Source organism: Drosophila takahashii, chromosome X (assembly GCF_030179915.1).
Source record: "Drosophila takahashii strain IR98-3 E-12201 chromosome X, DtakHiC1v2, whole genome shotgun sequence".
In the NCBI taxonomy this organism is placed as follows: Eukaryota; Metazoa; Arthropoda; class Insecta; order Diptera; family Drosophilidae; genus Drosophila; species Drosophila takahashii.
Window position 1 is genome coordinate 11,668,923 of NC_091683.1, and position 24,893 is coordinate 11,693,815.

The 24,893-nt window shown below is 43.8% G+C and overlaps 7 protein-coding genes across 7 annotated transcripts; 3 read left to right on the forward strand and 4 right to left on the reverse strand.

The window, feature by feature from the left end:
- Nucleotides 1–51: 51 nt before the first annotated feature.
- Mct1 (Monocarboxylate transporter 1) lies at nt 52–12,759 on the reverse strand. Its single transcript, XM_017140195.3, has 9 exons — nt 12,285–12,759; nt 8,382–8,685; nt 7,014–7,133; nt 6,250–6,854; nt 5,991–6,188; nt 5,801–5,926; nt 1,219–1,549; nt 817–1,017; nt 52–758 (listed from the first exon to the last, which is right to left on the reverse strand). The coding sequence occupies exons 2-9, from the start codon at nt 8,536–8,538 to the stop codon at nt 595–597; spliced, it is 1,902 nt and encodes a 633-aa protein (XP_016995684.2). The 5' UTR covers nt 8,539–8,685; nt 12,285–12,759; the 3' UTR covers nt 52–594.
- On the forward strand, nt 2,130–3,987 carry FarO (Fatty acyl-CoA reductase in oenocytes). Its single transcript, XM_017140196.3, has 6 exons — nt 2,130–2,663; nt 2,718–2,806; nt 2,858–2,967; nt 3,020–3,590; nt 3,654–3,800; nt 3,852–3,987. Exons 1-6 carry the CDS (start codon nt 2,181–2,183, stop codon nt 3,940–3,942), a joined length of 1,491 nt encoding a protein of 496 aa, XP_016995685.2. The 5' UTR covers nt 2,130–2,180; the 3' UTR covers nt 3,943–3,987.
- Nucleotides 3,993–5,934, forward strand: LOC138913814 (VID27-like protein). Its single transcript, XM_070218663.1, has 3 exons — nt 3,993–5,217; nt 5,312–5,461; nt 5,795–5,934. The coding sequence occupies exon 1, from the start codon at nt 4,262–4,264 to the stop codon at nt 5,060–5,062; it is 801 nt and encodes a 266-aa protein (XP_070074764.1). The 5' UTR covers nt 3,993–4,261; the 3' UTR covers nt 5,063–5,217; nt 5,312–5,461; nt 5,795–5,934.
- Nucleotides 12,760–14,213: 1,454 nt separating the features above from the next.
- LOC108056404 (uncharacterized) lies at nt 14,214–15,553 on the forward strand. The gene is made up of 2 exons (XM_017140183.3): nt 14,214–14,363; nt 14,430–15,553. Exon 2 carries the CDS (start codon nt 14,444–14,446, stop codon nt 15,242–15,244), a length of 801 nt encoding a protein of 266 aa, XP_016995672.2. The 5' UTR covers nt 14,214–14,363; nt 14,430–14,443; the 3' UTR covers nt 15,245–15,553.
- A 3,631-nt stretch (nt 15,554–19,184) lies between these two features.
- On the reverse strand, nt 19,185–19,976 carry LOC108056401 (period circadian protein). Its single transcript, XM_017140181.3, has one exon. The coding sequence runs from the start codon at nt 19,894–19,896 to the stop codon at nt 19,318–19,320; it is 579 nt and encodes a 192-aa protein (XP_016995670.2). The 5' UTR covers nt 19,897–19,976; the 3' UTR covers nt 19,185–19,317.
- Nucleotides 19,977–20,455: 479 nt separating this feature from the next.
- On the reverse strand, nt 20,456–21,497 carry LOC108056402 (keratin-associated protein 19-3). The gene is made up of 2 exons (XM_017140182.3): nt 21,404–21,497; nt 20,456–20,809 (listed from the first exon to the last, which is right to left on the reverse strand). Exons 1-2 carry the CDS (start codon nt 21,413–21,415, stop codon nt 20,495–20,497), a joined length of 327 nt encoding a protein of 108 aa, XP_016995671.2. The 5' UTR covers nt 21,416–21,497; the 3' UTR covers nt 20,456–20,494.
- A 2,517-nt stretch (nt 21,498–24,014) lies between these two features.
- On the reverse strand, nt 24,015–24,394 carry LOC108056405 (uncharacterized). Its single transcript, XM_017140184.3, has one exon. It carries the CDS (start codon nt 24,304–24,306, stop codon nt 24,094–24,096), a length of 213 nt encoding a protein of 70 aa, XP_016995673.1. The 5' UTR covers nt 24,307–24,394; the 3' UTR covers nt 24,015–24,093.
- Between the last annotated feature and the right edge of the window lie 499 nt (nt 24,395–24,893).

The following is a 24,893-nucleotide window of genomic DNA, read 5'->3' on the forward strand; positions in this document are numbered from 1 at the left end:
AAACCTTTACAAATTGATTACCATTATTAATTACCATATATTAAATCTAGAGATATTTGGTAATGTTCCCTTTACCTACCTTTATTTTTAATGCATCCCATTTTTTGCGACCATATGTGGCTTTCCAGCTAATCGATTTCAAATAGACCTCTAGTTTTTTTTTGTTTTTTGTGGTTGTACAAAAGCTTTCTTTAATGGCGTATACACAGACAGACACACGCACAGGCATACAGTCATAATAGAATAACAATAATTTCCCTAGTACAGTTGGATATACGTATGGTTATACATTTGTTTTGGGAGGTTTGGGGTTGGGTTCAAGGGTTCAAGGGTTCAGGGGTCAGGGGTAGTTGCCTATACATTAATAATCGGATATGCTCTAGCTGTGGCATACACACATACATACATGTCTGGCCTAGAACTAGGTCTTAACCTAACCAAGTGACGTGCGTTTATAGTTTCTAGATGTCTAGATTTCTAGATCTATAGTTACAATAGAAAAAAAACAAAAAAAAAAGAATTGGAAATGGTTATAAACAAAAATAAGGGGGGCGGACGATGGCGTGGAGGGCTAAGGATGGGAGGATAGGTGGACTAACTTAGGGCTAGGTGCTCGGCATGGTGCTTCTGCTCCGATTTCCCGGCCTGAAGTCGCTGCAGCGGGGGAATGGCGAACATCACGACGCCGCTGATGGCGATCATGAGTCCGGCCATCAGGAAGGCCGGCGCATACGAGTCCGTCAGATCGTACATCCAACCTATAAAGCAGAGATCATTATTTCTTATTCTTTACAAAGATCTACGATCTACACCCACCTCCGATGGGCGGTCCAATAAAGCTGGCGATGCCCTGGAAGAGCAGCAGCAGCCCGAAGGCATTGGTCAGCTTGTCCAGGCCCAGCAGGTCCACCAGGATGACCGAGGTCAGGCCCACATAGGCGCCGATCGTGAAGCCGAAGGCGATGCAGTAGAAGGCCAGCGACTGGTAGTCATGGCACAGCGGCACCATGGCAGTGGCTAAAAAAATAAAAAAAAATAAATAAAAAAAATAAATAAATTAATAAATAAGTAAATAAGTAAATAGGTAAATAAATAAATAAATAAATAAATAATTAAATAAAAAAATAAAAAAAAAATAAATAAATAAATAAATAAATAAATAAATAAATAAATAAATAAATAAATTAAAAAAATTAATAAATAAATAGGCAGACTTACAAATTCCGCAGGCTGTGAGGCAGACGTTGTAGACCAGCAGGCGGTTGACCCACGGCTTGTCCGATATGTAGCCCAGGATTATGCGGCCCACCGTGTTGGCCACCCCGATGGTGGCTATCAGGTAGCTGGCCTCCGTCTTGCTGATGTTCAGGGTCTCCGCGTAGGCGGCCACATAGAGGTAGGGGACGTTGAAGCCGATGCTCGTGCAGAAGTTGGACACCGAGAAGATCACGAAGATCACGTCCTTCAGCAGCGAGAAGTTCATCATCTCGGCGAAGGTGTCGCGGGTCTCCTTGGAGCAGGTGATGCAGCCGCAACATTTGGTCTCCTCCTGGAAATAGGAGTATAAGTTTAAGTTTAAGTTTATAAGTTTGTAGGTATAATTAAACTAAAGTCAAAATAATAATAATTATCATAAAATATTAATCAATCCCAACGTAATAATATATGAAAATAATAAAAGTAACATATGTCTAGTTCAAAATTGTTAGTAATAAGTAGTAGTTCAAATTCAATGTGACTAGTGCTACAAATATAAGTGTAAAGTTGCTGTGCTAGTATAATAATAATAAATAAAAATAAATAATAATATCATAAAGTTCTATATTATTAGATAAGAAATAAGACATTTCATAAGAAGAGAAGAACTGGTAGACCTTAGACCTCTCTATAACATGACTATGAATTAGAAATGGGCCAATGTTACCCCCTTTGAGGTAGCCCAAATATAAGTTTCGGGATCACCCAGACGAGGGTCACTGTCAACCGCCTCCTCCCCATTAATCCCCAGCCGAATTGAGCCCGAAATTAGCATGGAAATGCAATGCTCATGTTAAGCAAATGAGGGCGGTAATGAATATGCGTGTGTCCACGTTCAGTTAAGCGGATTCACCAACGCAGCCGGCTGGCAGTGCTTAGCGGGCTGCTCTGGGCAGTGGATCACCATCCAGTCACCCAGTCCAATGGAGGAGTTCTTCAAAGACAGCGAGATATTCGTGACCGGCGGCTCGGGAGTGGTGGGCAAGGCGCTGATCGAGAAGCTCCTGCGCTCCTGCAATGTGCGCCGCATCTACATCCTGCTGCGTCCTCGCCGGCAGCTCTCGGCGGAGGAGCGGCTCCTCCGCCTGCGCCAGGCGACCGTCTTCCATGTCCTGGCCGTGGAGAAGCCGCAGGAACTGGACAAGATAGTGGCGGTGCCCGGGGATGTCTCCCTGCCGGGACTGGGCATCCATCCCGCGATGGTGGAGCAAATGCGGGGGGTTTCGCTGGTCTACCACTGCGCCGCCACCGTTCGCTTCGATGAGCCACTGCGGGTGGCACTCCGCCTGAATGTCGGCGGCACCCTGGAGGCCCTCAGGTTCGCCGAGAGTCTGCCGCAGCTGCGGGCCTTCGTCCATGTGTCCACCTTCTACAGCAATCCCTACTTGCAGCGGGTGGAGCCCAAGGTGGGTTGGGGCGACCTGGTTACCTGTTTGATTCCTTTTCTCTGATCCTTGCAGTACTACTCCTCGCCGATGGACTGGCGACTGTGCCTGCGACTGCTTGAGGAGGTTCCAGACGACGGGATGCTCAATGCGCTCACAAGAAAGTAAGTCTTCCTTTTCATGGATGCTATGCTATATCCTTTGGCCATCCTTAGGCTGATTGTGGGCTTCCCGAACACGTACACATTCACCAAGAACCTGGCCGAGTCCCTGGTGAACGACTACCGCCATCGCCTGCCGCTGATAGTCTACCGTCCATCCATAGGTAATCCAGTAATCCAGTAATTCCAAACTATATCTCGATTCCCCTTACCCAGTTCTCTTTGCGGTGGACGACCCTTCGCCTGGGTTTTCGCCCTCACTGATGGGCGCCATGGGTCTGTTCGCCTTGGTGGGCGCCGGGATTCTGAAGACCGTTTACCTGGGCAGGGACATCCGGCTGGACATCACGCCGCAGGACATTGGGATCAAGAGCATGCTCTGCTACACGAAGCGGGGAGCCGAGATCTACCAGAAAGGTCCGCCGGCGGAGCTGCCCGTCTATTTATCCTCATCCTGCACCCATGTGCCGCACACCTTCACCCAGATTGCCGAGCAGATGGACACGCTGGACCTGTGGCGCGACGTGGCCTTCGGGAAGAACCTGATGATACCGGGCTGTCACTACACGGACAGGCGGTGGGTCTACCAGCTGCTGGTCTTCACCAAGCAGATCCTGCCGGCCATGATCATCGACCTGCTGCTGAGGACCTTCGGACAGAAGCCCGTGCTCATGAGTGCCGTGCGGAAGGCCTACCAGACGCTGGAGGTGATGCAGCCCTTCATGTTCAACAACTACGACAGTCCCGGGGTCACGGACATGGAGCTGCTGTCCGAGGAGAACGCCGGGTAAGCGGATTAGAGTCTTTTATCACTTCTTTCATCTCTGAACTTTAAACCTCTGGAACCCAGCACCCCCTTTAACTTGGACGCCTTCAAGCACCCGGACATCCATGGACTGATCATCCAATCCTGCGGCGAAATGCTCCTCAGCATCCGAACGCATTTGCTACGCGAGGATCCAAAAACTCTGGGCCGCTCCAAGATTATCTTGCGAACGTGGGTACCCGCTATAATATTGGTTACTTTAAACTAAAATCCCTCTTTCAGTAAGGTCTTCCTCTACCGGCTGTTCCGCCTCTTCCTGCTCTACAAGCTCATCCTCTGGATTTGGAGGAGCTACTTGTCGCAGTTCTTCTAGATTAGTGCCCTCTGATTTTCTAGTTGTTATAATTTGTTTTTTTTTTTTTGGTAACTTAAGTAGAGTTGAATTTGATGTCAGCTTGGAATAACAAACGAAGTTGTATTGTAGCTTCACTACCTTTTAACTATTTTTATTTTCTATATAATTCCTGTGTTTTTGGTAAACTAAGGCGAGTTGAATCTAAAGTCTGCTAAGAAATAGCACAACGAAGTTGTAACCGCTCAGTCTCGACTAAAATTATACTAACTTTACCTTTTGTTATAATTTTTGATTTTTTGCTAACCTAAGTTGAAATTAAAGCGTGAATAATAATATAATGAATATCATGGATAACGATTATGCACCCATTGGCGGGGAAGAGATGGCGGCCATTTACCAGGAGGAGGATGCGCCCATTGGCGGGGATGAGAATGCTCTCATTCCCCAGGATGACAATCCAGTCGTTCGCTGGGATGAGAATGAGGAAGCTGAAGATTTGGAGGAAGTTCAAGTAGAAGAAGAAGTTTCGGAAGTTTCGGAAGTTGAAGAAGATGTTGATGATGATGATGCTGAGGAGGTTGAGGAGGAATATGAATACTTTGAAGATCATTTAGATGAATTTGTCGAGATTGATACAGATGAAGAGCAAAATATGGATATTGATAATGACGAAGAAGAGGACGAAACAGAGGAGGAGGAGGAGGAGGAGGAGGACGATGGCCATGAAGGTAGGATTGATATGGAGCAGTGGGTGTGGGAGTTCAACAGGCGGGAGCCCATTGAAATTCCTGCGGTCCGTTGGGAGGTTGAGAACACGCCCTTCTGGATGCTGGCCATTCGCGAGACTCTTCGCCCGATCCAGTGGCTTTTGTGGCCCAGCGATGATTTTCTGTTAGTCCTGGGCAGCTGCCTTACGGTGGTGACCGTCATCCATTTGGTCATGCTCACCTACGAGGTCCACGAGCAGACCTTTGCGTGTCGTAGGGTCGACTACTCCTGGCAGGGCTGGATCAAAGATATGCTAGCCGAGGTGCGCTCCTTTTTGCTGGAGGACCACTCGTACCGGAAGCTCCCCTTCTTTCACCCCAGACCCAAGGACTGCAAGTGGACCCGCTACTCATTGCCCCATCATAACTAAGACACTTTTTTCGATTACCTTTCCAAAGCCTCGGCTTGAGAAGCCATGTGACCAGGGAGCCGTTTTCACCACTTATATATTTTTCTACATTTAATTGTTTCACCTGGAAACACACTAAGGGATTTGCTTGAATACAACAAGGTGCTAACCATATGGTGAGTCTTACAATGAAGCTTCTGAAAACAAAGTAGTCTTCCTAAAATTAATATTTATCTTTGAAAGTAACAATATGTCATTTATTCCATAAAGCTTATATTTCATAAAAACCACAAGGAACACGTGTTGTTGTCGTTTTACCCATTCAAACCAAAGAAGTATTGATTTTCAAGGCCACTTTATAAGAACTTACAACGAGGATGCTTAAATATACGAGCTATCTATATACAAGGAACACTTTTGGTAAGTCTTATGGTAATTCTCTAGATTAGCGAACTCATCCCCCAAATTCGCAAAAAAAATCCGTTGATTGGGAGTTTTATTACATGCTCAACGAGGTATGACATTCCATATTTTGACCATAATTTCCAATGTTCATAAATTGTTTTAAAAAAATGTATAAAATAATTTTAATCGCTGTCCATTGAGGATAATTTTTTGCGAATTTCGGGGGTGAGTCTGCTAATCTAGAGTATAACCAGTCTTATATAGGAAAGCAGTCTACTCAAGAATACTATATCATGTTCTAGCAAATCTATACTACAAATATAATCTGGTTTACTTGTATTCCCCCAGACTCACCTGACTCTGTGACACATTGTTGCTCTGGCGCAGCGAACCGTACCGCTTGATGACTCCCGATCCGGACATCGAGCGGTTCAGGTCGTTCCTGGAGCTCACATAGTCGGGCAGATTGTGCAGCGAACCCTGCGGACACGAGAAATAAACTACATTCCATCTGGACACCTGGACAAATATCCAGCACACACACCTGGTAGAGGGCATCTGGGCGGTACATGGTGCCACTGGCACTCCGCTCCCGATGGGCGTCCCGCAGCGGAGTCAGCTGCAGTTGGCTGTGACACTTCCTGGCGATGTCATCGTTGCTGGTGCTCTTAACCACCGCCTGCGGTGGCGTGACCAAAGTGGGCACTCCCTGCCCATTGACGGCGCCATTCGAATTGTTGTTCTATCACAATTTACATACATTAATAAATGGATCTTCAAGGGCCAAATCTAGACTCTCTTACCAAACTGGGCTTGAGGTTGTGACCCACACTGTTGGATCGGCAGAGGGCACCTCCTCCTCCTCCTCCCGAAACTGGGGGCAACTGCAGGTACTGATCCTTGGGCAGAATCTTCAGGGGCTCCAGTTCCGCCGGCGTGGTATTTCCATCGATAATGGCCGACTTCTTGCCCAGCTTGGGAGTGCTGGGCGTATTGGGGGGCGTCTGTGCTGCCGGCGATGGCCCCAATTCCAAGGGACGGAACATCGCACCGAAGATGATGCAGTTGAGCACGATGCCACCGATGATCAGCATCGCTCCGCGCCACCCATAGTTGCCAATCAGGTACTCGGTGAGCGGGGCAAAGACAAAGGTTCCGAATCCGGAGCCGCAGACTGCGATGCCCGTGGCCAGGGATCTCTTCGCCTCGAAGTACTGCGTCACACTCACAATGGCCGGCAGGTAGATGAGGCCGAAGCCCAGGCCGGTTCCAAAGCCAATCGTGATGATCAGCGTGAGGACATTCTGGGCGAACATGCTCACGATGATGCAACTGGCGGCCAGGATGGCACCCGCAATGGTCACCGCCCGACAGCCATATCGGTTCACAAAGGACGATGAAATGGGTCCTATATAGATCACATATTATTTTATATAAACCTATTTACCAAATCAGTGGTGGCAGCAGAGGCAGCGCACACGGGATAGTCAGTTTCTCTACCGCTGCGATGTTTCGACGCTCACGTACGCAGTAATACTTCTGCTGGCCATATATGTTTTCCACTTACCTGAAGAGAAGGTCACGCCCACCATTATAGAGGCAATCCAAGCCGTATAACCCTTGCCCTCGTTGAAATAGTCCAGGAACTCATTGTAGAAGATGCCAAAGGAGTAGGTCATGCCATCGGCTGTGGGAAAAAAGGAAGATTAGAAGGGATCCCTGAAAGTAGACCCCTAAAATTCCCATTCAAAGCGGTTCTCGTTCGATCAAACTGGTTACCAAGCGCCCGGCTCTTTCTGACAGGCCATAAATCAGTTTAGTTGGCAATTAATTACGGCTCCCAATTTTATCAGGATCGCCAAACTATTTCCGTGGCCGGGCAATTACAGGCGGTAAGCGGTGATAAGATTGCCCACCGACTGGACACTTGGCCACAATTATCATCCAATTGACAGTTGTACGGCTCAAGTGGCGACTGTACTCCACCTCCACCTCCGGTTAATCTAGATCTACACACTCCCTCCCCCCTCGTAAATCAGCCCCCTATCGGCCATATCGGATAGTGATATCGGCAAGGTCCAAGCCTGATAAGTCCCACTCCCAATCTATCCCGGCTGAACACAAAACACTCTGATTTCCGACGATTAGGCTAGAGGTGTGCTTAAAGTATTTACGATCCCCAAAAAAAAAATCCATGAAATACTCGAATAATCAAGAGTATTCGGCCACTTCGGTTGCCAGGTCAGTCCAAGGCTGGTTTGGCTGGGTTTGATTTATGGCAGCCGTAAAGGCATGAGTTTCCCTCTCCCATTCCCTGTTTTCAGTTACCCAACACCAGTTGGTCAAGTCCTCCTCCCCGGGCGAAAAGCTCCACGGGTCCACCGATGTGCCTAATTGAAACTCAAAACGGGCTAACGGGCTAGCGACTGGGGAATACCCCTCAAATAACCCCTGTTAAAAGGAAATTTTAATAAAATAATAATAAACTATCGGTGAATTTCTCAATCAGTGGTTAATATAACCGGAACAACGGATAGGATCTTTAACTGTTTTCTCATCAGGTTGGATTAGATACAACCTATGATCCACTTTTACTCCCAGACTGGCTCAAATAACTCCCGTTTTAAGGAAATTTTAATAAAAGAATAATAATCTTAATCAGTGGTTAATTTAACCGGAACAACGGATAGGATCTTTAACTGTTTTCTCATCAGGTTGGATTACATACAACCTGTATTCCACTTTAACTCCCCGACTGGCTCAAATAACTCCTGTTATAAGGAAATATAATATAATAATAACATCCTATCAGTGAATTTCTCAATCAGTGGTTAATATAACTAAGATCTTTTACTGTTTCCTCTTCAGGTTAGATTACATACTCCCCACTTTGCACTTTTACTACCCGACTGGCTGGGGAAAGACTTTCACTTACTGACTATGTGTATCATGAAGGAGCCAAAGACGACCACCCATCCCCATCCTCCATCCGGTGGAGTTGGCTGTCGTTCGAGATCCATTTCGCAGGTCTGCTCATGCTCATGTTCATGCTGCTGCTGCGATTTTCTGCGAGCCGGTGGTCCGTGAACCATTTTGTTGGTATCGCCCTGGGCTTATTGCTCCTGTTCCCTGTTTCCTGTTCCCAAATGAACCTGGTCCTGCTCCTCTCCTTTCTGCTGAATGTTGCACCTGCTGCTGCTGGATGGTCTCCTTAAAGCCAGCGGCTCATGTTGCGCCAACTGAAACGAAAGGGATTCGGTGAGCAATTAGAATACATGTAGTCTTGTGAGGAAAGTCAATTAATTAATGCCCCGCCCAGCTTTAAAATATTGAAAACACGTGATGAAGAGGATGTTGTCGCTGTGTTGTTGGTGTGTCTGCCCCGATTATCAGGCGAGTTCAACCGAAATACATTGAACCGGCTGAAAACAACCAAAACAGATTTTATTTTTCCAAAGCAAATATAGTTTAAATGCTTCAACCTAATAATAGACTTTGTGGAAATATTTTAGCAATCCCTTGAACTTATTGAAATAATATATTATTACACAGGCGAATCAAACCAAATTAAAGCGGTTATCAGGCTGCCAGTGACCTCTTGACCTCTTGACCTCCTGACCCCGCCCACCCAGTCCGCCCCTCTCTATCAGCAGCGTTATTTGGCAATTCCTATTACGATTCCTACTCCTCTCCGATTTCCATTGTCCGCCGATCGTATAAACAAGAAGCGGTGAGAGGAGAAAGGTGAAGTATCATTATACTATATATAGTATTTCAGCACTCGGCTTATCAGGCCAAGCTCAGAAAAACACCCGACTACAGGCTGTAGACTATGGAAGATTCGCTATTCGGACCCCCAGCAATCAGCACGGAAAGTCTTTCGTTTATGCGGCAAAGAGTTCGCGAACTATTAAAGAATTAATTGGTAATATACTACCAACATTCTTTTCAGTATACTTAGTATACAGACGACTCTAATCAATGACCAAAGTGTGAATTACTTTCGATTATTTTGCGCCGTTCTGTTTTGTTCTCGACTCTTCGGCTGCAGCCCACAAATAGATACGGCATATCGAACACAGACTATAGAATATAGAATATATTCTATATGCACATATAACCTATAAGCAAATGTATCTCCAGAAATGCTGCCTGCTCAATCATCGTTGTTATTGCTGCGTTTCTGTCGACTGAAAACAAAGCGCAAAAGTTGCAACAATGCCGCAAGATAATTGTGACGTGATAAAGCAGATGATGTGGAAAAAGGGGAAGGGGCGGAATTTCCCCCCAGACCGAACAAAAACAAATGCTATTTCACTTTTTCCAAAGCCATATCAGCAGGCACTTGATATGCACACACATTACAATGAGAGCCAGGCATGAACAAAAGCTAAAACTCAACCTAAAATTGATTAGAGGCGAACAATCGAGGCATGGTCGTCGGCAGAGGGGGGCGTTTCACTATACTAAATAGTGCTAGCTATAAGTCAACAGGAAACGCATCCCCAGCATCTCCAACTTATGCGGATTGCGGATGGCATGATTCATCCGTCGGCGTCGCTCTTTTGTGCAATCAAAGGCAATTAAAACAAAACAAATCAAATCAACGCAGAATTAGAGCCTATAAAATGGCTCCTACCTCCAGAATAGAATTTTAAGAAATTCGGCATTCAACATTATCACATATACACATTATCACCGTGACATTCAGAGTTTCGTGCCAAAAACGTTTCATCTGATTGCCGACAAAGAGATTGCGCATACGCAACGTTGGCGGGATTGACCAAAGCAAATTTGGATGTCTTTGCGGAGTTTACAAATTATGGAAAATCAACCCACTTGACCGCCACTCATCTGCTTAATTAAAGGATAGAAAGCACTATTTAATAGGTTTAGGAATATTTAATCTTTTACATTATCTGAGGGATGAGTTATTTGTGATAACATTTTATTTAATTACTCATAATAAAGTATTTTATTATTATGAGGTATTAATTTATTTGAGTTTTTGTGATTACCGTTAGCTTTATAGTTTCAATTATTATTCATTAAAAAAATATTAAAATGAAATGATCCTTGCCTATATATTCAACTGAGTTGCTTAAATTCCTGAAATAAAAGTATGTTTTTAACCGGTTGCTAACTGGATCGTAATCGGGTAATTACTGCTCGATTCTACTATTCCACTGCCCCCTCCACTTGTTTATCTTGCACTTTCGCCTGGCAGCGACATCAGTACCCCTCCTCGAAAGCGAAAAAGCGATAGCACTCGGACTGGATGCACTCAGTCACTCGGCCATCGGATGGGGGCCACTGGGAGGAGACTTTGCCCTTGACCCATACCCATACCCACACCCATGCACCCATGTAGCCATTATGCATTATGAGTGTGAAAGCCGAGTGATAGCCCCAAAAATGTGACCAAATGTGCGCAGTAAGCAAAATGCAATATCAGCAACCAAGAAAGCAAGAGCAACACGAACTGTTCGATTACGTGAGTGCACTGAGAGAAATGTTGAAATTTCAATTAATAAATTATCATAATTATTTCTATATGTTTCATGGGTTTAATATATATTTTTAGGCAATATTATAAATTTATTAAATAAATAAAAATTTTATTAAGCTCTTAAAGTAATCCCATTTTTTTCTAGTGTGTGGTTTCTGTTATTGTTCTTTTTCTGGGGGTGTTTTGGGTGGCTAGCAAGTGTCGTTGAACCACCAGCAGCAAAACAAACAAATGCGAGTTGCCAAATAAAAAAGAAGCGATAGAGAACGCTTGCATGTGACATGCAAATTATTCACCCCCTCTATATGAACTGAACCGCATCATCCTCTGCCAGTTCTCGACTCTTTAATTATGAGAATTACGAGGATGGCTTAATTACACTCCCAGCGGGCTTTGTCTCCTCAGATTTACGGCCCGGTTATCCTTGCCCGGTTCAAACTGCATCTCAGCTGGAAAAACCGTTGTGCATCGGTCATTCGCACTTTGTTTATTATGAAAATGAAATTAATTCACTTTGCTTGGCACTAAATGAATTTCAGCTTTTGCGGTCACGGATTTTTAATTGCCTCGGCCTTGGACTTACTTTGTGCTCACTTCCCAGTGGGAATCGACCTCCCATTAATCAGATCCACCTGACTACCAGGCTGTTGAACCTGGTCAGGGAAAGATACTGACCCACTAACCGGATTTCAAGGGGAAGAGAGAAGGGTTTCCACCTTCTTTATTGGGTTTCGTCAAAGGTATACAATTCAGGAGTTGCTATTTAATTATTGCAAAATAACTAAAATATTTCACTACACTTCGATGCCCATCCCTTGCCTCATATTTATAATTCATGCACTCACGTACACCTCCATTTAATCTTCCCACTTTTCGCCCTGATCCCGATCAATCTTTCTCAACGATCTTGTCAACACGGCTCTAAACCTTCGCATTTAGTCAATATCAATATCGGGAGCTATCAATATCGATCACGGCCACCTGTTAAGCGATAAACGAATGCACTTTCTGCGCTTTTTCTCTCCCACGTTCTATGTCTATAGGCACACCACACACCAGATAACCAGACAACAGACAACAAAAACCGAAAAAGCCGAAAATAAAGAAGCAAATCCGTTTAAAAATAGTTTCGAAGAAAAGTGCATTCTCGATATTTGGATGGTTCTCCGTTTTTGTTTTGCTCTCCAGGGCGATTGCACTTTGCTTTTCGGGGGAAACAGACACAGAAAACAGAGAGATGATCCGATCAGATCAGTTCAGATGTGATAATTCCAACGCGGAGCATTAAATCCTAATCCCACTTATCCTTATCTGATCCAGCCGACTTACCTTTACTCCTATTTGGCAATCAATTAGCTGCTTTTGCCCTATTTGTTTTATTGTTTCATTTACTTTATTGCCAGAGTGTGCGAATATTTTTACGACTTTGTTGACAATTTGTGTTCTTCACGTTACAGTTGCAATTGTCCAATCGTTGAGATTATGGATTGCACGGGGCGTTGAGTGTTCAATAAAACTGAATGGAATCGATTGGCCGACTGATCGTATCGCGGTTTAATGCTTTTGTTATGGCAGCTAACGTAAGAGGTCCTTGGCAACTGGCCACACTCGACGGGGGTCCTTGCGGCCTATGAGGATTTGGCCACACTGAACGGTTGATTAGTAGCACAGCTTGAGCACGGACTACGGCTTGTCACTTTTCTTTTATTTACTTCTAAATTCCGGGAGCGTGATATTATTTTTTGGCGAGACGCAACCGATGTCGCTGTTAGCAGGCGACCAAATAAAATTAAATGCGAACTGTGTAAGAGCAAAATGCCGAGCAGACCGAGCAGAAGAAGGAACGGAACGGCGGCAAAGAAAAAGCAAACACTGAAAAACACTCACTCTCCCTCTCTCTTTCTCTTCTCCGGGCTTCTCGCACCGCTCTCGCTCTTCTTGGGACCCTTATCAGTGGTCAGCCATATGGAATGGAGGGTATTACTTATAGAGAGAACTCTGGGACCGGGAGAGCTACCAGCTACCAGCTACCAAGTGATCGGACTCAATCCGCTTCGAATTATAGAAACCTTATCAGTTTATAATTTTTTGTACAGGTTTTCTTCTTTTTGTCTGCTTCCAATTGTTGTCCATAGGCAAATAACACGGGTTTTCGGCGGTGGACCTGGGGAGGGGGGTTGAATGCTTACGCCTTTCTGGGCTTAGTGTTAAATATTAATTAACAAATTTGCTCGAGTTGAACTGTGCGTAAAACGAAATCACAACGGCCATAAAAAGAAAATACAATCATAACAAATTGTATACAACAGACTACTTAGACCATGCAGGGCGTTATGATACTCTATCGGAAGCAGTTATTTAAAGTTTCTACTCATCATTCGAAAGTATTATTATTTGGTTGGTAAAATTGTTTACCAAAAAAATACAATATATTTTAAAAACCAAATCAAATAATACAAGATTTTAGAGTGTGTTCCAAATTGTATCCGTGGGAGAAGTGTAAGGCACAGTGGAACAAACCCAACTTGTTATATGTTTCTTGTTTAAATTTTAACCTTTTAATTTCCCATTTAACTCATATTGTTTGTCTTTTTGATCAATCCTGTAGAATGCAATTTATTGCAGTTGACATAAAATACCGAATGAACTCACCTTCTCAAAAAAGTAGTGAAAAATCAAGGTCAGCGATAAGACGAGTTCTTTATGGCCCACAGCGAACGGTTAATACTCTATGCGCATTAAATGGAGCGGAATATTCAACTTTCCCCCCACTCACGGGATTCCCCAGTCCGAGGAGCACCACAGACAAGCCATAGTTTCCATTGACCAACATTCGCACTGATCGCATAATTTGCTGGGCAAATAGTGACTTTTAATGCTAAAAATAAGCACAAGACCCCAAGACTAGACTGAGGGCAATCGGTCACAGGTTGGTTGACCACCACCCAAGATGAATTGGTCGACCAACCCGTGATCCTATATACGTACATATAGTACCCCCCGAAACCCCTTTTCCCTCTGCTCGTTTTTGATTGTCGTAATGCGACAATATTGATAACCGATTATACCAGGCCATTGATAACGCCCTCGCTGCGAAGCGGACTATTCTATTTCTATTTCTATAAACAGGAACGGGAAAGGGAACGGGTATACGGGTATGGGATTGGGAATGGGAATCAATTCCGCATAGTGAGTCCGAGGGTGGCCATGCCACGCCCCATTTCCAGTTGATAAGATAGTGGAGTCCGGGGCAGATGAAATGGAGCGCTACTGAAGGCTCAACTTGCTGCAAGGAGCGAAGTGGCGCCCGAACAGGAATCTAAATACCCAGGTGCCAACTGTCAGGCATCACAAACTCATCAGTCAGTGGGTAAATTGGAAATATTTCATTCAATACGGAGAGTGCAGGTTCGGTTTTTGCTTATCCTTTTTTTTTACTCCCTAAAAATATCACCTTTCTTTCTCCTCTGACAGTATATTTCTTAGCAATGGAGCTCTCTCAACTGGATGACCAATACAACTGGCGCAGGTCCATCTTTGGAATGCACGAAGAATCATTCGGAAAGTCGTGGAGCTACAACTTTCGCATGCCCAGCGATCCTGTCCAGCTCTTCCAGTGGATCATGTCCTTGGATCTGCCCATGCTGGAGGATGAGACACCGCCGCCGAGCTTTTATTTTGACTTGCTGGAGACCAAGGATGTGGAACTCGACCGCAGTGTCCACAGTGGCAAGCTGCTCGTAACCCTCGGTAGTCAGACAACAGATGGCGAGGAGCCGCAGCTAGAAGTTTCCGAGGAGGAAGTTCCTAAGGAGGAGGATCTCAAGGCAGAACCATTGCCTTCTCCTGATATCATGATGATATCAGAACAACCCAATTCTGAGGATACAATACCATCTGAGTTCGGAGTTACCTTTTGCTCCCTTCCCCTGATGGTGGAAATGGGAACTGGAACGGATGAACCAGATGTTCCCAGGTTTGTGGAAAGGGGCGCTGGTTCCGATGAAGATTTCGCCCCGGAGGCTATACCATCGTCCACTGAGGACCCACATCCACCGAACCCTCGATCGCTTGGGTTCTTCGTGAAGAACGCGGTCATCGCGATCTCTGTGCTTCACACCCTATATGTTCTGTCCAAGATCGCCTTCGGAACCTCCATTGCCCAGGGTTGGGAGTCGTGGTCCGGGATCTCTCCTCCGCCGCCGCAGATCGAGGAGACTTCTGTGCCCACCTGCATTTGGGAACATGTGGCCTCCAAGCTGGCGGAGCTGCGAAGTCGATTCTCCTAAGTCCGCTCCTGGAATCGCCGATGCTATTTATAAACCCAACTATTTTTACCCCTCCAGAGGCAGAGCTATGGATCCATTACATTTACAGTTCCCAGTTCCAGTCGATTCCGTTGCCTCTATCTGTTGTTGTTTTTCTCATTATTGGATGTTACTCGTAATCTCCAGCGGAGTGCCCGAAAATACGGATTGCGGATCGCTGTTGTTGTGTACTCAAGACGACAGCAACAGCGACAAGCGATAAGCCTCGGGACCTACACGAATCTCGGTCAATAGCTCACCGATCCGATCCATAGCCAAATAAATACCTAGCCGAATCTCGTTCTCTCTCTTTTTCTCTGTGACTGTGTAAAATATTCCATGGCGCTAGTTATGCTTAGTCCCACCTCTCCAATCCCCGGATCCGCTGATCTAGTGATCCGTGGACAATGATCCCCGGACAGTCGCGTCTTATCGGTGTCAAACACCTTTTGCTTATTCTACTTTAATAGGTGCATTCACTTGCCTTTTCCCAATCCCAAACGGAACTCGATCCCAACTGGCGTCATCGGTTTATCACTGCACACCGAGATGGAACTATCTGATCATATTATAGGCCAAAAAAGGGAAAAGGTTTTCAGTTCACAAGGTTGGTAATGTTGGGGTTCTTTAAAGTAGAGCAGCGGTCGGCAGCGCCCTATTAAGTGAGCATAGGGTTTTGTTATGCCGGCGCGCTGCTCGCACACGTATAACGTAGAACAGCGGTCTGCACACTTACTCTGATGATCTGCCCAGTGCAATTTACTCATACAAATATTAAACAAAATGTTATTGTACGTGTGTGCCGACCGCTTTAGTAGAGTACATAATTACAAAACAATTCGTTATCCAGTATAATGTGTAAAATATGGTTTAAAAATCTTGAAATTTTCTACAATTTTTAGTTTAGTCTTAAGATTAACTTTACTCAACTTTTTTGATCGTAACGATTTTCCTATCTATTCCGAGAGCCCTTTATAGGCCAACTACTTGCTAGTTGGTAGCACCAACTATTGATTTAATTGCAGCTGACGGCCAAGGAAACTTCTGGGCTGGAATCTTCGCTGCACGTCAACGTCAGACAGGCGAAAAGCCGGAAAATTGAGCTGCCAGGGAAAGCTCAAAGCGGGCCAATGGCAAATGGCAAATGGCATAATGTACCGGCTCGAGAATATGCATGCAAATTAGCTGACAAAACAAGATTGACATTCGGCAATCAGCGGCAAATTGTCTGCATCGGCCATTTTGTTATTTCACTTTTTTCCACAATTTTCTTTCTTGTTTTTTTTTCCACGAAACATGCCGCATTGCCATTTTCCATTTCCCTGCTTTATAAGCCCTATAAGAACTGGTTTTTAACCAGGCAAATGCCAAGAGCAAAGGCCGCGAAAAGTGCTGAGAAGGGGGGCCAAAAAAGGGGGAGGGCCCAGGCCATACATATATATATATCTATATAGTATAGCTAGTATCTGGGCAGGTCGTTTGCTCTGCCGCCGCCTTCTATTTAACATGCACTCGTCAGAAGCGCTGGGCCGCATTAATATTGCAGCGCTGGGCAGGACGAAAGTCGATCCAAGGGGCGGGACTTGCCACAGCCACCTGTTGATTCGCCCTCCTCCTCCATCATCCCATCCTGTTTCGGTTGCAACAATCAGATATGCACAGGCACACACGGGCAAACAAGCAATGCAACACTCTGAGCCTTTTGGCAGGGGGTCAAGCGTACAGCAGAGTCCATTTGGCTAGGAGCCATAAATATTAAATTAAATAAATATAAATTTATTATAAAATGATCTGTTTAAATATATGGGGGAACCCCAGAACTTGATAGTCCTTCCTGAAATCATTAAATTGGTATGGTGTTTTTCCAAAATTTCTATCAAATCTCTATAAATTCTCCACAAATTAAACTTGAAGCAAATCCGAATAGATTTAGGAGTTGTTTTGTAGTAGGTATTTCTAAATATATTTAAACAGATCATTTTATAATAAATTTATATTTACTTAATTTAATAATAGCAATAAGTTTTAAAAGTTTACACATATATTTCTTGGTACATTATTTTTTATTTCCTATTTTTCTTTTACAATACATATCATTAGCCCGAAATATATCCTTCAAGTACTAATTTTGCGACCGCCACAGTGGCATTTCCCGTGTGAGCCCTCGCTAATTATGCACGGACTAATGAAAGGCATGCGCTCTCGAGCGAAAACAGCAGAGTTTACACTTAAAACATCGGCGGGGGGAAGGGAAATGGGATATGGGAATCCTGGACTCTACCTGCCTGCATATATCTTACATATATATTTGGAACGATCAAAGGAGCTGTCACAGCATCCGTGGAACTTTCACAAGCTATCTTCCTGGCTGTTGTCACTGTACTTTCCACTTTCACTCGCTTTCCCTGCGATGCACGTGCCGCGAGTGTGTGTGTGACAGGTGGTTATATCAATGCACCTGAGTTCGCCCCCCGGCGTCACGTTCTCAGTCGGTTAGAATGTGTTATGCATATGCAGTGATGGCGAGAAAGGGCCTCTTTTTTTCACTACGTATAGTTGCGGCACTAGGCTCTGGGATTATGGAAAAAGCATACCGAAAAGGACTACATTTTATGAGTAACCCCTAGGGTTTCCCATTTGCTGTGGAAACTTTGTGGTAGCGAATGGCGAAAAAGTACTATATCCGGGAAAACAAAGGTAACAAAGGCTAAAGGTTAGAGGTTTTCATTTAAACGATATTTTAAAGCCCATTTTTTTTTTGGGTAGATTTTGTGTAATATATCCAAACAAATCTAAACCTAAAACTCAATTTACAATTAGAATAAACTAAAAACTTACAAACATTTATTCATTATTTTTCGTAGATTTCCTAGCTATTTTTGGGTCGCTTTTAAACATACATATAGTAAAAGGTAAAGTTATTTCAAGGGGTATTTATTATGTCTGGCTCAAAAATAAAACACTGGACGTATGGGCACTTCCCATCGCTGTGCACTTGGCCACTTACCCTTGCACTTTTCGATGAACCGGCACGTGGCACGTGATGCGACCGGTCGATCCTTGGGTCACGGACACCGATGCGGATTTGGATACGGATAGGAACGGGAATGGGAATGGAGATAGAAACTCGAAGACAAATACGAAGAAGAACACTTAGACCGCAAAGGAATCGAACTGTGTCGCGTGATTAATTGGCAATCGCGACCCGTGTCCGTGTCCGTATCCATCCGCTGTCCGTTAACCGCTTTGGCCGGACAGTCGAACCGTCGGACTGTCGAACAGCCGAGCTGCCGAACCGCAGGAATTTGAACTCACCGTTTTTGGCCAGGCCAGCCTGCCGCCTCGAAACATTCTGGCCGCGGGAGCTGTGCTTTTGGCTTGATTTTGAAATAAAATAGCGCCGATGCCCGAGAGCTTTTCAGCTTTTCCGAGGAGCTTTCCCCCATCCTTCCTTTCTTTTTTTTTTGGGGCTCTAGTCACGTTGCAGGGATAACATGTGTTTTGGACTCACCAACCACTTGTTGCACCGGCATAAGGTAACCATAAGGTCAGGGGTCATCGGTCATTAGTCATTCATAAGCCACTTGTTGAATCGCCATTTCATATCAGAGCCCCCGGCTGTTAAGCTCCTTGTGAGGCTGTCCAATTAGGGACTGCATCCAGCTGGACTGAAACTGGCTGTAATCCGAACGTATTTTCTCCTCATTAAAAGGGCAAACGGCAGCGGCAATTAAAATTGCCGCTTCCCAGAAAAGTTTTGTCCATGCAACTAATTATTTGATCCGCTAAGCTCCCCTCTTGTTTATGCAATAATTTAATAGGATTCTGCTTATTATTTGTAGGTAAGCATAACCATTTCAATCTATCAAAATATACTTATAATAATGCACACGTAAGAGCAGAAAAAATAAAAATGCATTCATACGTAAGCAAATGGAGCATGCAATAGGTTATTATTATAATAGAAAATAAGTAGATAAATGGAATGATAAGGGGTGCTTCAGTTGCAGCTGCTTTATGTTTGCATAATGGATTTCCGGAATTCCTGGCGATTCCTAGATGCCTCCCCTGGCCCCGTCCTCCTCCTCCTCCTCCACCTCGTGGGTATCGACGGTATCGTTGGTGTCCGCATTCAGATCCACCCAGTTGTCGTCGCTGATCTCGTCAATGGTATCCGTATCATCCACCACGGCCGCCACGCTCACGTCATCCGTGGACCCGGAATTGGTGGTGCCCGTGGTGGTGGTGGCCGTGACGGCGGACGAGGGTCTCAGTATCTCCTCCTGGGTGGCCGGAGTTGGGGTCGTCGACGTGGTATTGGTATACGATGCCGAGGAGGGTGTATCCGATCGGTAGCCCAGTCCCAATCCCGTTATGTACGATCCAGATGTTGATCCCGATCCCGATCCCGAACCCGATCCTGAACCCGATCCCGATGCAGTTTCCGTTGCCGTGCCCGTATTGGAACTGCAACTGGCCGTTGTCCCCGAAGTGGAGGCATCATCTCCGGCTAGGGCATCCTGGGACAACCTGGATCGCTGTGCCTTCTTGGCTTTGTTCTGCTCCCGGGCAAACTCGTAGTCCTTCAGATCGGACAGCTTTAGCGTAATCTTCTGTAGATCGCGTTTTAGCATCTTTATTTGGAAACAATTTTAAGCGTGGATCAGAAAACAGTTATTCGAAGAGAGCTTACATATGTTACATTTGCTCTCAATTGGTCACACTTTGTGGGAAAAGAACAGTGACTTTCGTATACCAGTCACTTTTATTAATAACGGATATATATCTTTTTATAACAATTATTTTTATGCATTAACTGCTTTATAAAGTAACCAAAATTCTAGGTTTTCTGAGTTTTCTCACTCCCAAAAATATTATTGTTCTCTCAAACTTAGTATAAAACAAACTACTGTGACTTGTGTTATTATTTTCATTTCTATATTTGGATAAATTATGCTCAATGGATATACAATATGTATATGAACACACATATATATTTATTTCTTCACATTTATGGGCTAATATATAATTTATTAAAAAAATTTGTACCAAGCTAAATATGATAAGATCCTCAAAATTCAAAGTCATTATATAAGCTATTTGCAGAACATTTATTTTGTGGCAAATGGATCACGAAAACAAATATATATATATGTATGATAGTGCGGTGATGAGCATGAAGCGATCGAGAAAAAAAACAGTATGTATTATGATCATGGACAGGTGGTGTACCTAGTAGAAGCCGTAGTGCCCATGGTGGTACGGATAGTAGCCGTGGTGTCCGCCGTAGTAGGGCGCCGCATGGACGTATCCGTAGCCGCCGTAGTAGGGGCTGCCCAGTCCATAGCCGCCGTAGTGACCATGTCCGTATCCGCCGTATCCTCCGTAGCCTCCATATCCGTGGCCAAATCCGTAGATGCCCCTCTTCTCCGTCTTCTTCTCATCCACGGCCGCCGACTCGGGCTCCGGTTCCAGGGCCTCGGGAGCGGGTTCCGCAACTGCTGCCCAGGTGCCCACCAGACAAATGGCCAGGATGACGAATACACACTGCACAGAGAAAAAAAGATTGTAGTTTAGTATTGCCTTGATGATTGTTGCTTTAAAAATACAAAACCCATATATGATGGTCGTATTTTTAAGGATATTGTTTTGTTTTTTGGGATAAAATGTTTTTTTTTTATCCAAATCTGACATTAAATTTTCTTTTATAAGGATATATTTTGCGCAAAACGATAGGAAACGTAAAATATTTATGTAGCCTTCAAATAAATCACTTAAAAAGTTATTTTAATCCAAATCTGACATTATACTCCCTTTTATAAGGATATATGTATTTTGCGCATAACGATAGGAAACATAAAATATTTATGTAACATTAAAAAAATAAATCACTTTTTGAAACTGTCACTTGAAAAAAATATAAGGTTTATAAAAGATTTTTGTTTAATCCAAATCTGACATTAAATTCCCTTTTATAGGGATGTATTTTGAGCAAAACGATGTGAAACGTAAAATATTTATGTAACACTAAAATAAAACATTTTTTTAGAGTTATTTAAACTGTCACTTGAAAAAAAATACAGGTCCATTAATCGACGCTTTTCCTGAACGGGATTTATCCTTTGTGCTGCTGCTGCTTACCAAGAACTTCATGTTGCTGCTGCAGATGTTGCTGGATTGCCGGATTACTGGATTGCTAGAGATTGCTCGGTTGCGAGTTGACTCGATGGGTTGGGCGCCAGGCGAGGTTTGTTGATGGCTGCCAGTTGCCCGGCGCTTTTATAGTCACCCGGCATGGCTCATTGTTGCTGCTACAGTTTGCAATTATGCAAACTGACAACAACAGCAGAAGCGGCAGCAGCAGCAGCAGCAGCAGCGGCAGCGATTGTTGCAGCTGAATTGAATGCATGACGGGTTGAGGACTTGAAATCGAATATTGTTTATGCTGCGAGAGCCAAAAGGTCATCCATCCGCTCATCCGGCGGATCGGAGCGGAGCGGAGTGGAGTGGGCGTGGAAACTAACGATATCGGTTATAATTGCAATACCAGTCGAAATTCTAAGATCCCAGGCTTATTGGGCAATCGAAGTAGGGCGGCAATGCCCATGCAATCCACATGCAACACGAGACTCTTGAATGCGTTCCACAATCACCAGGTCCCCGGTTCGGAGTCTTGTATATCGCATAACACTTTCACTGGCCGATCGGATGGTTTACAGCGCCCAAAAGGGAGCATTACCCAAGTTTGTCCAGAAGCTGGGCAACATATTAAAATGCCACAAGCCCCGTGGGAATCGCTCATGCATGCGCCAGGCATTATATTCAAAACTATCAACAATTGCACGTTTGACAGCCTTTTGGCATTTTTAATTAAGCCGCCAGCCCAGCTGAGATCTCTGCCAGATCATTTCCAAGCTCTTATCGAAAGAATATCCAAAGTGCACGATTTTCGAGGAGACCAGAGGTCCCTGGGTGAAGGGGTATATTGGGCCAAAGGTTGTTGCCCAGTTCGTAAAGTAGGAATTTTTCGTTTTGTTTTTCTGCTGTAACTTGGCCAAAAATGGTCCTACACCAAAAATTCAAACTGTTTTGAACAGATTAGAATATAATAATTAAATCCATGTTACTTTCCATGTGATTTTGGAAAAATACAAATTTCGTCAATTTTCAATTTTTTTATAAGGGGGTACCCCATGATTTTTTGCGAAAAAAAAAAAATAAATAAAATGTTAAAGTTTAAATACCAATCGTTAGGAAATTTAATAACGAGCTTAGAAAGGTATGACAATCCATACTTTGAATCAGTATTTGCTTTGTTTTAGCAACAAAACCGGATTTGTTTTTTTTTTTGGAAATTCGGGATTTCAGTTCTTGACAAAAATTGGAATTTTTTCTTTTAGTTTTTTTGTAACTTGGCCAAAAATGGTCCTACACCAAAAATACATACTATTTTGAAAAGATAACAAAATTTGCAATAAATCCATAACACTTTCCGAGTGATTTTGGAAAAATAAAATTTTCGTCAATTTTTAATTTTTTTATAAGGGGGTACCCCATGATTTTTTTCGAAAAATTAAAAACAAATAAAATGTCCAGGTTTAAATGCCAATCGATAGGAAATTTAATAACGAGTTCAAAAAGGTATGACAATCGATACTTTAAATCAGTAGTTTTTGCCTTGTTTTTTTTTGCAAAATTCGAGATTTCAGTTTTTGACAAAAATTGGAATTTTTTCTTTCGGTTTTTTTGGTGTAACTTGGCCAAAAATGGTCCTACACCAAAAATGCATACTGTTTTGAAAAGATAACAAAATTTGCAATAAATCCATAACACTTTCCGTGTGATTTTGGAAAAATAAAATTTTCGACAATTTTTAATTTTTTTATAAGGGGGTACCCCATGATTTTTTGCGAAAAAATAAAAATAAATAAAATGTCAAAGTTTAAATGCCAATCGTTAGGAAATTTAATAACGAGTTCAGAAAGGTATGACAATCCATATTGGATCAATATTTCCATTGTTATGGTCAAAAAACAAATTTTTTTGTAACAAATTAGAATCTTTTTTTGTTTTTTTTTTAACCTCCTGCTATCGATCATTTCCGTCTGCCGGGGTCTGGTTACCCATAGCCAGTACCAGTACCAGTACCGCCACAGGGAAGGACGACCTTGACCGCAGTGGCAATTGCAAATTGAGATTTGCAATTGCAGTTTGTGATTCGCCGTGTTCCCAAGTCATGAATGAAGCAACGCCGGAGGCAACATTGTTGAATGAAGCATGGAAAACGGCATTTTCATTTTCCCAATCGACGACGACGTCTCGTCATCTCTTGCCAAAAGTGGGTGGCTCCGCCATTGTCTTCTCCTCCCCGCGATTGTTTTGCTATCATATCATTTAATATTAATGCCCTGCGCATTGGAGGTGAATGCTCGCGAGGAGGGACGGAGCGGGAGGCGTTGGGCAAGCGGAAGCCATCGGGGGCCTGGTCTCTGGTCACGATCCGGAGATGACAACACTTTTGATTGCCAGCTAAATTATAATTCTTGGCTAATTCTAGTCTGCGCTGTCGATTGATTGATTCCCCATTGTGACCGGTTTGATTTACGGCCCAGACGGCTAATGGCTCATTGTTGGTCTGCTTGGACCAGGTTCCAGGGCCAGATCTTGAATCTCGCAAGCCCGCCGGCTCCACGGATAGCCATCAACTTTGGCCAGCTGGCCGTGTCCGTGGTTACACAACAAATAACCGGCGTTTTCGGCTGAAAATGCTTACATTTCCTTACAATTTATTGCGCTTAACAGACATTTAACAATTAATGGGCGGGTGGGTCCTAGTACTTCAGCTCCTTGGCCTTGTCGTGGGCCCCCTCGTCCAGGAGCTTCAGCTCGGCCTGCTGCTTCTCCGGCCGGATGACCGTGTAGTAGTGGTAGTAGCGCATCCCCAGGATGTAGGTGCCGTAGAGGGTCACGCCGATGCAGGCGTACACTGCGCCGCGGTGCAGCTTGTCCAGCAGCGAGTTGGCGTTGATGGGCTTCTTCTGCATGGCGGAAAATCAAGTCCGGAAAATATCTCAAAATTTCCGTTTAGTTTTGTCAGCTGTTTTGTCAGTGCTTCCGATAATGGCTGGTGTATCGTTAAGGGAAACAAGCTAAATTCCATAGCTAGAAAGCTACATATTTGATTTTTTAGCTCTGGCCTATAAAAAGATATATATTATATTGCTTATAAAAATTGACAAATCAGCTGTTCCATACAAAGTCTTCTTTCAGAAATTACAGCAATTCATCAGCCTCGAGGCTGTAAAAAATTTTGTTGAATCGTTGAAAACCAGAGTTGTTACCTTTTTTATTAAAAGTCATGGCAACTCTGTAACATTTTAGTATCACCAGTACGCATTATTTATTTTAAAATCCAATTAGAAAGCATGTTTGTGGTTCTTTTTACCTTGGTAACAATTTTAGACAGTAACTAGCAATAATAAATCAAATTTAACATGTTTTAAGTTCCGTGAAATAGTTTAGGGAATACCCTGATATTTTCGAAGGTTTCCCATTACAAACTAGCTAGATTTAGCTAGCAATCTAATCTCTCACCGATTATTTTCTCCTGCTAAACCGACACCTCCACCGA

Coding starts and splice junctions, on each gene's coding strand:
- FarO (XM_017140196.3), top strand. CDS start 2,181: ATGGAGGAGTTCTTCAAAGACAGCGAGATATTCGTGACCGGCGGCTCG. Junction 2,664..2,717: donor TGCAGCGGGTGGAGCCCAAG/GTGGGTTGGGGC, acceptor TGATCCTTGCAG/TACTACTCCTCGCCGATGGA. Junction 3,591..3,653: donor CTGTCCGAGGAGAACGCCGG/GTAAGCGGATTA, acceptor TCTGGAACCCAG/CACCCCCTTTAACTTGGACG.
- LOC138913814 (XM_070218663.1), top strand. CDS start 4,262: ATGAATATCATGGATAACGATTATGCACCCATTGGCGGGGAAGAGATG.
- Mct1 (XM_017140195.3), bottom strand. CDS start 8,538: ATGGTTCACGGACCACCGGCTCGCAGAAAATCGCAGCAGCAGCATGAA. Junction 5,927..5,990: donor GCCCAGATGCCCTCTACCAG/GTGTGTGTGCTG, acceptor TCGTGTCCGCAG/GGTTCGCTGCACAATCTGCC. Junction 759..816: donor TATTGGACCGCCCATCGGAG/GTGGGTGTAGAT, acceptor TCTGCTTTATAG/GTTGGATGTACGATCTGACG.
- LOC108056404 (XM_017140183.3), top strand. CDS start 14,444: ATGGAGCTCTCTCAACTGGATGACCAATACAACTGGCGCAGGTCCATC.
- LOC108056401 (XM_017140181.3), bottom strand. CDS start 19,896: ATGCTAAAACGCGATCTACAGAAGATTACGCTAAAGCTGTCCGATCTG.
- LOC108056405 (XM_017140184.3), bottom strand. CDS start 24,306: ATGCAGAAGAAGCCCATCAACGCCAACTCGCTGCTGGACAAGCTGCAC.